Below are 13,442 nucleotides of genomic sequence, written 5' to 3' on the forward strand. Positions count from 1 at the left end.
AAGACACGTAACCGCTTCTCGCTCGTGCCAATCACTTCACTGCCGGGCCACACTTCTCGCATATCACCAGGGATCCACGCCACTCGCTGGCAAGGCAGAGTTCTCAGGAGATACCAGATGAGGCAGGTCATGATGGGTGTTGGACTGTTCACACACGACGCGTCACTTCCAGTTGGTCAGACAGCACCGGGTAGGAAGTTCCCCGGGGCACTAGCTCTTCCGTCTGATCGTGATGAAGCTCGACGCTACGCCCGCGCATGTCGATCGTCACAGCCAGGAACCTTTTGGGCCATTCAGAGAGAGCTTGAGATGCAGTCATGGACGTCTCATGATCCCGCAACAGCGAGACTAACGGAGGTCGCATGCGTGCAACACCAACAGCTCGCCGTAGTGCGCGCGTCCCTCTCCTCCTTCTCACTCAACCATACCTCTCGGCATGCTGACTTGCCCCGTTTCTAAAGCGCCTGAGCCACCCCGATCCGCACGGAAACGGGTGAGCCGAGGACCAACAGGAAGTAATCAAGGAACTTCCGCCCAAGCGGCGGCTAGTCTTGGCAACCCCTGAACAGGGAATTGGTGTCTCGGGCCCCGTCAAGCCACCCGTGATCAGACGCTTCACACTCTCTACCCGCTGAGGGAACCAATCGGGGAGCAAGTTTGTGCCAGAGATCTCCGGAGCCACTCGTATCAGGTTCAGGAGGCGAGTCCGAGATGGCACCATCCTCCATCATGCAGCAGGGGGCATTGATAAACCGGCTGCGGCATTTCTGCCATTGTATGGGCGTCAACTGGAGGCCTCACAAGGGAAAACATTGCCGTGAGATACTCTGCTACAGCCTGAGAAGCATCACACCACTGTGAGGCGGCCCTACCTGGGGAACTGTCTCTAGACTGTTGGCGTTGTTAGATTCTGAGAGAAGAAGATGGGAAAGGAAGCCATACGAGACAAACAGTAGAGTTAGGTAATAATATCAGAGGGCAGAATGGAAAACGAATGCTAGAACATGTCTCATTCCCTCCACAATCAAGCTTTGGGATGCAAGCATCGCGAGAGAACTGCGTTCCAAATCAGAACAATGACGTGGCAGGACGGGCCAAGGGAGATGGGCTGAAGGCAGCGATGATTGCGGAAAATGGAGACTAGTGGATTCAAATGGACAGAGCGTGGGAAGAAGCAGAGGTCAAAGATACATGTTGGTAGGGTCAGAGGAGGTTCTTGTCTTATATACAGGGAGTCACGTGATGCTAGGTCATGCCGCACACCGGCACGCGCGTCTTGCCTGTTTGGGCGGTGCCGCTAAACCAGAGGCGGCAGCAGCGTGTCCGCGATTACTCCTTCATCAACAAGGGTGCATATCGGAGCAAATCACCCCAGCCAGTTTTTTGTCCTACCGTAGAACAAACACAATGCCATCCTCCCTGCAGAAAGGAGACGCCATAATGGTGAATTCCTGCTGGAGCGCGCGAGGCATCCAATGACAACGGGCCACAACCGACAAAAGTGAATCGGTCTAAGAAGGCGATAGACAGCCAGATTTCGCAGTGGGATATGCGAGAAACCTGGTAGAATGAAAATTGCCAGCTATGAGAAGCCACATCGATCGCCCTGCGCAATTGCTTACATGACCAGTAAACTTCCTCATGACAAAAAGGTCAATGACTGGTGAATTTTTAGGCATCAGCAGAGAATTTCCAGAGTGACTGGCGAGTTTTCATTTACTCGCTCACTCTACAGTACCAGCGAGCATGAAGTGACTTCCCAGTAACTACTTTATGAAAGATTTTACGTCATGAAGCCGTGAAGTCTTGGTAGTTGCCGCCAACAGTGGCCAGCGATTACTGGTAAGCGCTAAGGATCCACGCAAGTTCATTCCCGGGCACCCCTGCCTGACACTGATGCCCCAAGTAGCAAAGGGAATTGCTTGCGCCATATTTCTCTCTTTTTTTCTTCATTTCTTACCTTTCTGGTGCCCAAGCCTTCTCAGGTGCTCTTGAATAGTTCATACATAAATATGACAAGGAGGATGAACGAACTATACAGTGCTGAACACCTCTACCTTCCGCTTCAAAAGAATATTCTCTTTAGAAAGTCCAGAGTGGAGACAATTTGCTGCAGGAATTTACCTAGTAAGCAATTATTTGTCTGAATTTGGCTGTATTATGCGTGCGTAAGCATTTTTTGAATGCGTGAAGGAAGTACATAGAAGTAATGTTGCTGCCTAAAAAATCTGGGTGAGTGGAGATAAGTCAGCAGTGGGAGATAGAAGTATTCTCTTTAGGCCTAGACCCGGTAGGTACTTTGAGAAGCGAAATATAAACTAAGTCTTAGCCTGCGTGTCTATGGTATATATATGTGAGATGGGAAAACATCCTTTATTGAGAGCTATTGTTGTAGGACAGGAAGCTATCGGTGTTCAATACTGTATGTATACAGGTTACAGTACTGTATAATATAATTTAAGTGTATTACTCCAGGTAGGCTAACGTCTAAAAGGCTATAGTAAAGTTCGAAATCGGCTAACCCTTTTCTCTGTCTTTTATTAATACTATATAGGAATTTAAGCCAGGAGCATATTAATGACATAGTTGCTTGGTAATATCAATGCTTACAGCTTATATATATAATCAAAAGCTAAATATAATTACTCTATAGTAGACAATTAATTTTACAGTATCCTTTATCTCTATATACATACTTATACATAGTACTGTATTAAAGAAAAGCTTAAAACGCAAGAATAAGTATATTATCCACTTATAGCCAAGTGCAGCAGACTTTAGCTTCGGGGTGCAGCGCCAAAGTGCTATAGGCTGCCCCATCACAGGTTAATCATAAGGACACGCCAAGTACAGTATGTTGAGTTATTACTATATTCACCCCGTAAGCATTATTCGTGCGCTAGAAACTTAAATGTGTACTGTATGTGAATGGATAACCAATTTCAATTTTTACTGTACAGCACCCCTTAGCTCGTTTTATATATACCCCACCTATACTCAAAGACCCCCCCTTTCAGATGAGCTTAATACAATCAAAGTCTCCCACGGTCTTTGAGCTTCGTACAGTAGTACACTTGCAGACCTGAGCTGCATCGTCCTGGGAACGTTGAGCAAAACGCCCACGAATCTTGACCCACCCAAGCTGCTCCTCTTCCTGTAGTTCTATGGGGAAGTCATCGTCATCGTCTGAATACTTTGCCCATCTTACGGGAGCTCGTTTGGGTGATTGATTGGCAATAACCGAACCGGTTGAACCTGCACACTGGGGCTTGCGGATAATTTGCGCTAACGGGTCACTCAACCCAAAATTCAAACGTAATCTTTCCATTTTCGGCTATGCGTTTCATTGAAACATTCTCGAGCTACTGACCAAGAAACGCACGAGCATCAGAGGGAACAGATCTTGCACGAGACGATGCTTGACTCAACAGGGTGAGTGCCGCCATGTCACAGTCTCGCAATGGGCGTGCGACAGCTCTTGCGAATCTTTTCCTTTCCTTAGAATTCTGATACTGGTGGATATGATATAAATCATTGTCTTCTGAGCCAGAATCTTTAGTATCTGCAAGGGAAGAGTTCTCTTTATGGTATTCCGATCCTAGCCTGTTAAGACTGTCCTAATTCCCTGAGTCTTGAATGCCTATATTACTGTTCTTAGACTGTACAGTTATACATATTCGTGAGGATTTGTGGTAGACATGATGAACTGATGGTAATATAGAGGATATTTTAGTATCAGAACTATATCTAGCCTTCGAGCCTCAAGCTTAACAGAGGTAACTCAACATTTGTTGTAAAAAGTACAACCAAACATATTTTTCATATAAATTCAAAAAAGCCTATGCTACATTATAAATGGATGGTTTTATTTAACCGTAGAACCAGTAATAAGCTGTGTAAGGGACGCTATCGATTCCTTTACCCTTGCAGCCGTAGGAAGACCCACCTGCCGTCAGGACACGGTAAGCAAGAGAAACCCCGTGGCTGCCACCAGCATCTCCTAGGTAGAGCCAGTCAACAGCGCTAGTTCCTCCAGGGCCAGTGGGAGTAGATGCAGGGGCCTTAATGCCGCTAATCCTTTTGGCAATCAGGAGTTGATTGACCGGATCCAGGTCGAATGTAGGGATCCCGGCAGTGGTGAAAAAGTGGTGGCCGAGGTAGGGAATGTTCTTGTTCAGATTCTTCACCTCGAGAGATTCTTTCTTAGGGAAAGGGTTGGTTGGTGAAGCACCGCCATTCTCAATACGATTCAGGGGGACTTTTTCGGTGTTGAGAATATTAGAAGGAAGAAAAGTCCATTCCTCAGGTGTTACATCCGAACTATGTTGACCTGGGTAGAGAAAAGTAGCATCATACAAAACAGCTAAAGCACCGGCAGCGACAGGAGTAGCGCCAGTGTTAGTGCAACTATAGTTCTGAATTCCGAAACCAAGGGCGATATGTTTTAGGGTTACATCTTGAGGAGGGGCAGGGAGCTCAGAAGCTTTGAGTCGAGTGGTAAGTTACGAGAGAATGTAAAAAGCTGACGTGGAATAAAGACTTACGGCCACCATTAACGGGAAGAATAGGCATAGAATCCCCATACTCGCAACTAGGCCTTTGACCATGACTCCGAGTAGGCGAAGCCAAAGCTAAAGCTGCTGGGGTGAGAGCAAGAAGAAGGTTAACGAGCATAGCGAATAGATTGTTATAAGGTGATTTGTTGTAAGTTTCTCGCCCGGTCACGGCCCAAAATTGTGAAGAAAAAAAATCTGCTAGGAAACAGACGAGCAGTAAAGAGCGGAAGAGCGTGGTTATATGTTAAGAAGAAAGGTGACGAGTAAGGAAATCACATGAGTAAAGTGCTTCCACCGATATGGGTTGATTATCCGCCATGACATTGTAATATTCTTTCTAAGCATCAATACAGTGCCGGCCGAAATTAGAGGCCGCCCTGGCTTTTTACAAAAAGTTTCCGAGCATGGACCATGTCAAAGACGTGGCTGGCATAGTACAGATAGCGGTTTCGCGCACCGTCATGAACTATGGTTGCTTATTTCTAGAAGGTCACCATGTATTAGTCTCGACCCTAATATATAAACGAGCTCAAGAGAATAAGGTATAAACCTTTTCTGGATACATATCGCATACAGAGGCAATATGCTGACTTTCTTACAGCTATAAGCAATCATTTTGGACGGCTGTAAGCCATAACAGTATGACGACATTCCCTACGTACTGTAAAAGCCACACTAGCCACAAATGACCCATGCTCAGAAACTTCTTGTAAAAAGCCAAGGCGGCCTCTGATTTCGGCCGGCACTGTATATCCTTTTTTGAGTAACTTGATCTGCTTATCTCTGAGACGGCTTCTGATACCTCAGGCAGCTGCAAATAAGTTTACTGGTTGAGTCATCACAAAATCATATTATTCTGTTTTTATTTAGGAGACTTGTCCTTTTTGAGACTATGCGCATATTACATTCCAAAAGCTGAAGTACCGGGGTTATCTGTGTAACCAAAACGCTTTGGATGAAACATCTCTTCCGTAAAAACGAGTACGGGTACTGTGGCGTAATGATACATCACATGTAAGCATCGGCCACACGCACTAGTTCCCGGTTTTGCTGTATCCTTCCTATCCACTAGATTCTAGGTATAGTACTAAACAGGTCTGTGGATCTGCTTGCTTGGTTTTCTGTTAACCCGAGGCCGCAGCTGTGCATTCTGTTCATATCCCACCATTTCATCGGCGAACGTCAATACGGCGAGCGACGGCGAAGTAGAGCGTTTTCTGTTTGGGTCTTTGTACCTCTTATCGTGTGTCTTGTTCTCATATGTTCGCTCCAACTTGGGCGGTTGCTCGGCGCTCGTCTGCTCACCGCAGCACCCTGAGTTTCGGTAGTGAATTTGATCAGATACTGAGAGTCGCGAATCATCCGTTAACGCGAGTTCAGCTCGTTCACGGAACTCCTCGATCTTGGCTCGTACCTCAGCAGCAGCGATATCAGAGACTGAAAGCTGCGGACTGTGGTTGTTGTTTACCACGCTTTGTTTTTCAATCCCTATTACGACATTACGTAAATGGACTCGGGACGGCTTAAGTGGCAAACAAAACTCAAGGCTGTTATTGTTGACGGTGCCATCGAAGTTCTCGCGGCAGCCGCATCCGATGCAGTCGTCAAAATAATCGTCTGTAACTGCATCTGATTCGTAATTGTATAAAAACGTAGATGCAGTGACCTCTCGTGTCTGTTCTTTCTCTTCTTTACAAAAAGACATAATTAGATTGCCTGGTGATCAGGGGTGAAGGTTTTCGCCAGCAAGGCAAGCAAATATGACACAAATTGCTACGCCCGGTCGCTCGTTTCAGCCGACAAGGCGTCTATCAGTGATGCTTTACAGCACATATATTGTTTCGAACTAGAGAATGGCTTAGTTAGACACGCGCGTAGAGTCAGCTTTCAGCGCATGAATCACCGCGGGGTATGTCGCTGGTAGCTGACGGTGGATCTTCCGTAAGCCAGCCGCAACCTGTATCGCGCCACTAAAGATCTCTACGGCGTGACCTCAGATAACCACGATCACATGATGCTTATGAGTTTCTAAGATCGAAACTGCATTTAATTACTGGAATGAATCAGTGGCCCTACTATAAAGGCACTACACCCAGCTGTTAGGTTCTGGAAAGTGACTTAAGCCAGTGCTCCTGCATACTGTACGGCCCACTGAATTAACTTAAATAGGACTTGGATGAGGTACTGTATATTGTCAGACAATACGTGTATTCGGTTCATTGATGTACATCGGTGCATTCCTGTTATGTTCTGTTGAAATCTTCCCCTTAGAGGTTTTACCATTGCATCCGTAATCTTAAAGTAAGTATGCTCGTAACACGTGAGGCCCCAGCACCTGTTCAATATATGTATGGTACACACACACACACATAAGTCTATTACGCCCGGTAGGCCGGCGCCTAGAGGGCTCTGAAGCTAAGGATATATACATCTCTCTCATTATTGCCTTACTCTTGCTAAACCTATAAGAGTTTTGCCTTATTCTTTCTAGTCTAGTTATCACTCTTTTCCTTTACTGTCCTAGATGTTAGTAGTAATAAGTTCACTTAAAGCCTATTACCTCTAAGTGTGTAGTTTGCTGTTTTTGGCGGCTAAAGCAATACTTACTTTTAGTTGTTTGAAGGGTAGCTGCTGTTAGATAAGTTTAGAATCAATAGGTTAGTGGTGTTCCTATTATCTCCGTTCCAAGCGACCTATAGCCACCAGTTACTGTATGGTCTATAATCTCGGGATCTTAAATGAACTAAGCGGGAATCCTGTTTTGGCTACAGTATTCAAATGCCCTAAGCAATTGATTAAACCTTAATCTGTACCTGCACGTCCTGAATGCTTTATGCCTACAATATGCAGTCAATTTGATCTACTCAAGCGCTAGGTAGGTTCTAGCTCTACATACAGACAATTTCAATTCACAACTCTAACCTGGCTAACCTGATTATCCCATCTATACCCCTAATTAAACAGATGGCCTAGCTTACAGCCTGAGCCTTTAGTGCAGTAGCCTAACGAATGCGCCAGCATATGCCAACGATCTTCCCCAACGCTTTGATTAAGAAGAGTGATTGGGGTAAAACCAGGTATCTCAATAATTATGCATCCGTCATGTTCAAAGACTGGTGTAACAACATGATTCTTGCCTTGGTATACAGCCACTTCCAGCTGTTTTGGTGGACCGCTATGAAAGATCTCTCCACTTGCGTGAAAGATGGATGCAAATAAGGTATGACTAATATCCAGTCTGAAACCATCAAATTGGATTTCTAATTCATGTTGGGCGGTTCTGCTAGAGAGTAGAGATTGCTTGATCTTGGTAATGAGGTCTTTCCGTGCAACTTCATTGTTTCTTAGACCGCCTCTCTTTACTGTCTTGTCCTTTGGAGTTGCTATCAGAAGATATCCATATGACCCCAGGAATACGAGAATAGGGGTTTGTCCATGCGACAGAACTTCATCTGCCCATCCAAACTCATTCCAGAGACGAAGCCAATGTCTCATATTCTCTATTCCGGGCTTGCCTATAATTTTCTTAGCATTCTTCGAGGTCCAAGAGAAGCGGAGAAGGTCGCGGGGATTGAGTCCCTTAGTGATCATATGCAAGATATCATCGTTGAGGTGTGGCATATTAGAGATGTCTAGGAGTTGCTTGAAGGGAGAAAGGGATAATGCAAAATTTTGTAATTATGTGTGTAGTATACCGTACATATACCGTATAGCTGTTAAAGTATGATGAGCAAGGCTATATTTGAACTATAGGTGAGAATAATTCTTTGATGTAAAGGATAGGATAATTTTCTGCCACAAAGTGGCATTGAACCTTTTAAATACAGATGTATGCTGACAATGATGGTTACTTACACAATACTAGTATATATGAGAAGACTAATGACAGCCCAGTCAACCTGGCCCCGTCCGCTAAAAATAACACTCGGTTGATAAGCAGATGGGCGTGAATGACTAGAATTGATTTCATTTAGTACATTATGTACAGCATCTCTTTCCACTGCTTGATGTTGCATTGTGCCACGCGATAAGCTTTTCCGGCATTGAGATATCTTCTACTCACGAATGACTCGGTAATCGAAAAGGCCAATACAACTTCTCCGCCGATACTGTACAGTACTGTCAATGGCTGCTGAACTTCCTATTGTACAATCGGAGGTTTGGTGACTCGCAGGTTCTTATTAATTCGCTCAACATTGGCCAGTCAGCACGGAAAGATTTCTCAGTATTCCAGGGGGTTTACGGCACAGCATTTATATAATATAAAAACGAACGTAAGATATATATATGTACAGTACATACTGTACTATACAGTACCAGCCTTTACTAACTCTAAGTAGATTGTGTTTTCTTGGACTTATGACAGCGGTAGACTCTACGTGTACGAAGCTAAATGATTGATGACGCCGAATATCTACACCCCTTGTGTACTTCCCTCTTACAGTGCCTCCCAGGTTCAGTTACCATACAATACATAGTAGGACATTTGCTACACAGTGCATCGTATCATGGGTGAGGCAAGCGTGCGTCCTTTGTCGATTACCGGGTCAGCCGTCAGTAAAGGGCACCTCAATGCCGGAAAAGGTTCCTTAACATATGGTGCAATACGTGTGCATCCATTCGAAGAGTGGTTACGGTTATACAATCAGTTGTCGCCATTTACACTTATATCCCTTGGTGGTTGAATCCTGTTTTTAGTGGACGGGCTTAGGGTGAATGAACTGTTATCTCCTATGTAATGCATAATGGCCGAAAAGGGCTCTAACTTACTGCCCAAATGGGACCTGAACTACCCTGATTCCCAGTTACGAAGCAAAAGAGACTATTACTGTACAGCACCATGGCCACCAGCCAATTGATCCATCTCACTCATGAAGCTTTATTATATTCTACGTTTTTCTCACTTTTATTTATAGCCATGCTTAAATAGCGGTTCTCTTAATCATAATACGCATCGTGTTGAATACAGGAGGTGTATATCCATCCCCGCTTTACATCATAGCCTTTATTGTTTTTCCATGTCGTACTTGTAGTTGCATCTCAAACAGTCGTATGATAACTGTAAGAGTCGCCGTTTCATAGCCGTGCAGCCCCGTACGACGGCCCTAGCCTAAGAGTACAAAAGAGGTCGGATATGTTGCGCTTGGGGAAGTCTATTGTACTCAAGGAAAATTGTTTTTCGCTTCGCTTTTGGTACATAACTATGGTTTATTCTGTTTCTCGGAAAGTTTCAAAGGCGGCTACCCGTAAACCGACCACGTAGCCAATCCTTGATTTACCAGAAGCCAATCACTCCAGGTCGGTGAGATCAATCTCTGTTTTCCCATCGAGCCTTATTGTGACTTTATACGGCTGGGAGGTGATTCTGTCTGGTGCCTGACTGTTCAGCTTCATAGATCGGCGCATAATTAAATCTGTAGGACAAGGTCAGCCAGTCTCTCTAAGCAAGAGATTTGGTTAATATACCACGAGAAACGTATCGGAATCTGAATACAGCAACCTTATGCTTGTTCGTAAGTCTTACGGACCGGGGGGTCTTGTATCCGTATCATGTGAGCTTTGCATCGGAGTGGGCAAGGGAAGCCTTACAGTGTGGTATGTGTCACATCCCGAGAGCTTTTGCTTAGCGCTTCCTGTGAGATATATGGGGAGCTTGAAGGAGAAAGATGACTCGGTTTTGGATCTTTGATCAGTTCGACCTTCCAGGTATCCACAATAATCTGAACCGACCCCATGCGCTTGACACGCCCCATATCTTCATCCACAGTCTGGCGGCTGGCATCTTCGACTACAAAGTATGAGTGAATTGCCGATGGCTCAAATTAGTAGGGACAGTACTTACTGGGCTGCACAGGAGAGAAGACAAAAGCCTCGACTTGCCCTCGTCTCTCGCTATCTCGAGATGGGACTTAGCCGCAATACTCACTACCGCCCAAATCCGACTTACGGATAGATCTCCAGTCGAATCGAGCTCCGTCAACATAAATTTGGAGTATCCGTATATCAGTTCCGTTCTTAAATGGAAAATTTGGAGAGATCCTGTATGAGATGGAGTATTTGCTTCCGCTTTGCGCTTCGATGAAGCGGCGTACAGTAGGAACTTTATGTTGCACTTGCTCGTCTTTGTGGCCAAAATCGTACTCATCAGCCTCCTTACCCTCAGTGACAATGCTCACTGAAAGTTCTGGGACCCCCTCGATGATAGCCATTGATCCAAAGGCAGTGCTAGACGGTTGTCGATGTAGGTGTGAGAAGGGCTGCCGGCTTCATACGACACAAACGTACTGCTATACCTGAACTTGAACGCGATGGCGTTAAGAGCAGAGAAGATGAGCGACGTGGATTGTGAGAGGTCTTTAAGGCGCTCGCTTACACAGCGGCAAAGGTCTACAGTACTATTCAGCGCGATGGGAGGACAAAAGACAGAGGGCAAGGAAATGATGAAATTCCCTAATGTTTTGGGGGTGCCACCTACTTATAGTCTGATCCCCGGGGAGAAGCAAGGGCCATCACACCACCCTTATTTCTATTTGGTACTCTACTGATCCGGACAATCGAGACTTATGCCTCTCATTTATTTTCTCCCATCCACCTTTCCATCATACAAAGCTCCACGAATTGGACCAAGTCTTCCAGTGTCTTGTCTAGAACTTCCTCAGGCGCAATACACGATAAAAGTTTGACTGATCATCTCGCATAAGAAGGTAGACCTTTTTGGCTTTCTAGCTGTTCTCTGATCAATTTTGCCTGACGACAATTTCGACCGAAAGATTCTAGGATCTTGACAGCGTATGTTCGTAAATTCAAATAGGCATACATCTTTACACTACAGTAATACCCCGTTCCGCTGCATACTTCATACAGTCTTCAACAAAATGTATGTACTGTACAGTATTGAGCACTGATACAGTGATGGCCGAAATCAGAGGCAACCCTAGTTTTCTAGGAACTGTTTCTGAGCATGGATCATTCAGTGTACAGTATCTCGCCTGTGTTGAAACTGTTATAGCTTGTACCACCCCCTCGTGGCCGCTATTATCGGCTTACTGTCATTAAAAGTCAGCATATTCCGTCTTATATTTTATTACCTTATGCCGGGCATCTAGAACAAGTCTTCATGCCAATACAGCATATAGTACAGTAATCCGAAGGTTTCAGGAATTCCTTATCGACGTACACAGTTTCTGAGAACTCATTCATCGACACTGTGCGGGGTAAACTCAGACTGAGAGAGTGTGTTGTAAAAGAGGAGGCTCCTCATGCACATAACTGTACATATAGTGCATTACTGTACAATAAAGATCGAAATCGGTTATCCCTTTTTCTCTATCTTTGGCTTACACCGCACGGACATTTTAGCCAAGGATATTGATTATACAGTCGCGTCGCCTTTTTCATACAGTATGAATGTACCTGCTGATAATAATCAATCGCATCCTTCACTATACCTCTATATACTTACCATTTCCTATATTATCCAGAAATAGGCTTTTTTATATTATTTTAAGACTGGCTAATACCTAATTCTATTGCCTTAATAAAATAGATGCCATCCCCTATCTAATAGATAGACTATACAGTATAAAAGCAATATTAAAGCTGCTTTACTACTATAACTCTACTTATACTATTTTTAATTATAATATAAACTTCTATATTTAGTTTAGTGTTTCCTAAAAATAAATGCTAATTAAGATAAATCCAAAATTGTAGGTCTAGAATCTCTTTGTGATGCGGTCTCTTCTGCCTGCATCACAAAGAGGACAGCACTATGCGTCTCCTTTATGTCCTATATCTTGCCAGCTGGTCAGTATGGCCCTAAATCTGGCACCTTATTAGTATACCCTAATTTACGACATGATCCTCGCCTGCCACAAGAATACCGTTATTGCCTGTATAGCTAACTGTAGGGCCAGCACAGTCCGCCAGATTCAAACCAATATATAATGCTATGGCTCGCACCTAACAGTGTCGACCGATGCCGATTACTAAGTCCCCCTATGCTGACCGCCTTATTCAATTGCCTTACTGTAAATCTATATATCGCGACAAGATGGTCAAGTTCCTTAAGAAATAGCTTAAGACTACTATTTCTGCCTCCAATATCAGCCAAGCTTTAAGGTAAGCACTATAGTCAAGAAAGACTACATAACGTATCGCAAGGGGCATAACGCCAGCCTCCATAACTACTATCCATACAAGCTATTATTCTATTAGTTCTACTAACCTATATACCTTAACGAGTCTAGGTAGGATAGATACATAAGAAGAAGATAATTTAGGTAGGCTCCAAAAGGCATAACGCTAGTGCAAATCGACCGTTTTAATCATGACCAAAGGTACCAGATCCTAATATTATGCGATTTCTAGTCTCAATCAATGGCATTAGTACTTGACTTTCCAATACAAGACCGAGGGCTCTTCAATAGGGTTAAAGTCAGGTGGGTAGGGCGGCAAATAAAAAGCTTGACGCAGTGTCTTTACATATCTTCTCGGTCACTGGTGATCGATAGAAGGATGCATTGTCCATCACAAGGACCGAATTTGGCTTAAGCCACTCACTGCAGTAATGCAACAGCTGCTCGATAAACTCTTCAAACTTTACACCATCTATGCTACCAAGGAAGATATCACAATGCAGGATTCCTTCTTGCGTGTGGGCTGTTAGCTAGTCACAGGTATTGGCTTTTATTGCCGTGGTAGCATTTCTACAAATAGAATACGGGGTCAGCATTGATTAGTGTACAAAGATGGTTACACAACTGAATTAGACATAGAATCACGTGCTGCGATACATGGATAGTTCCTCTCTATAAATCCCCAGCCTGGAACAAACATTCTTCCAACAACTAACTTGTTTGGTGATCTTTCTCCACTCTATCCAAG

General features: G+C 44.3%; 2 protein-coding genes across 2 annotated transcripts, besides 3 other annotated features; both read right to left on the reverse strand.

Moving 5' to 3' along the window:
• Positions 1-3,013: 3,013 nt before the first annotated feature.
• Positions 3,014-3,328, reverse strand: FPRO_13683 (uncharacterized protein; the record flags this gene model as incomplete). Its single annotated transcript, XM_031218627.1, has 1 exon — positions 3,014-3,328. One exon carries the CDS (start codon positions 3,326-3,328, stop codon positions 3,014-3,016), a length of 315 nt encoding a protein of 104 aa, XP_031084466.1.
• A 541-nt stretch (positions 3,329-3,869) lies between these two features.
• Positions 3,870-4,674, reverse strand: FPRO_13684 (uncharacterized protein; the record flags this gene model as incomplete). Its single annotated transcript, XM_031218628.1, has 2 exons — positions 3,870-4,483; positions 4,545-4,674. 2 exons carry the CDS (start codon positions 4,672-4,674, stop codon positions 3,870-3,872), a joined length of 744 nt encoding a protein of 247 aa, XP_031084467.1.
• Positions 4,675-12,327: 7,653 nt separating this feature from the next.
• Positions 12,328-12,366: a sequence feature (Short protein (FPRO_13685, CZR43877.1) was converted to a misc_feature.).
• A 267-nt stretch (positions 12,367-12,633) lies between these two features.
• Positions 12,634-12,677: a sequence feature (Short protein (FPRO_13685, CZR43877.1) was converted to a misc_feature.).
• Positions 12,678-12,805: 128 nt separating this feature from the next.
• Positions 12,806-12,809: a sequence feature (Short protein (FPRO_13685, CZR43877.1) was converted to a misc_feature.).
• The last annotated feature ends 633 nt before the right edge of the window (positions 12,810-13,442 follow it).

This window comes from Fusarium proliferatum (genome assembly GCF_900067095.1).
Source record: "Fusarium proliferatum ET1 genome assembly, contig: FPRO_scaffold008, whole genome shotgun sequence".
NCBI lineage: Eukaryota > Fungi > Ascomycota > Sordariomycetes > Hypocreales > Nectriaceae > Fusarium > Fusarium proliferatum.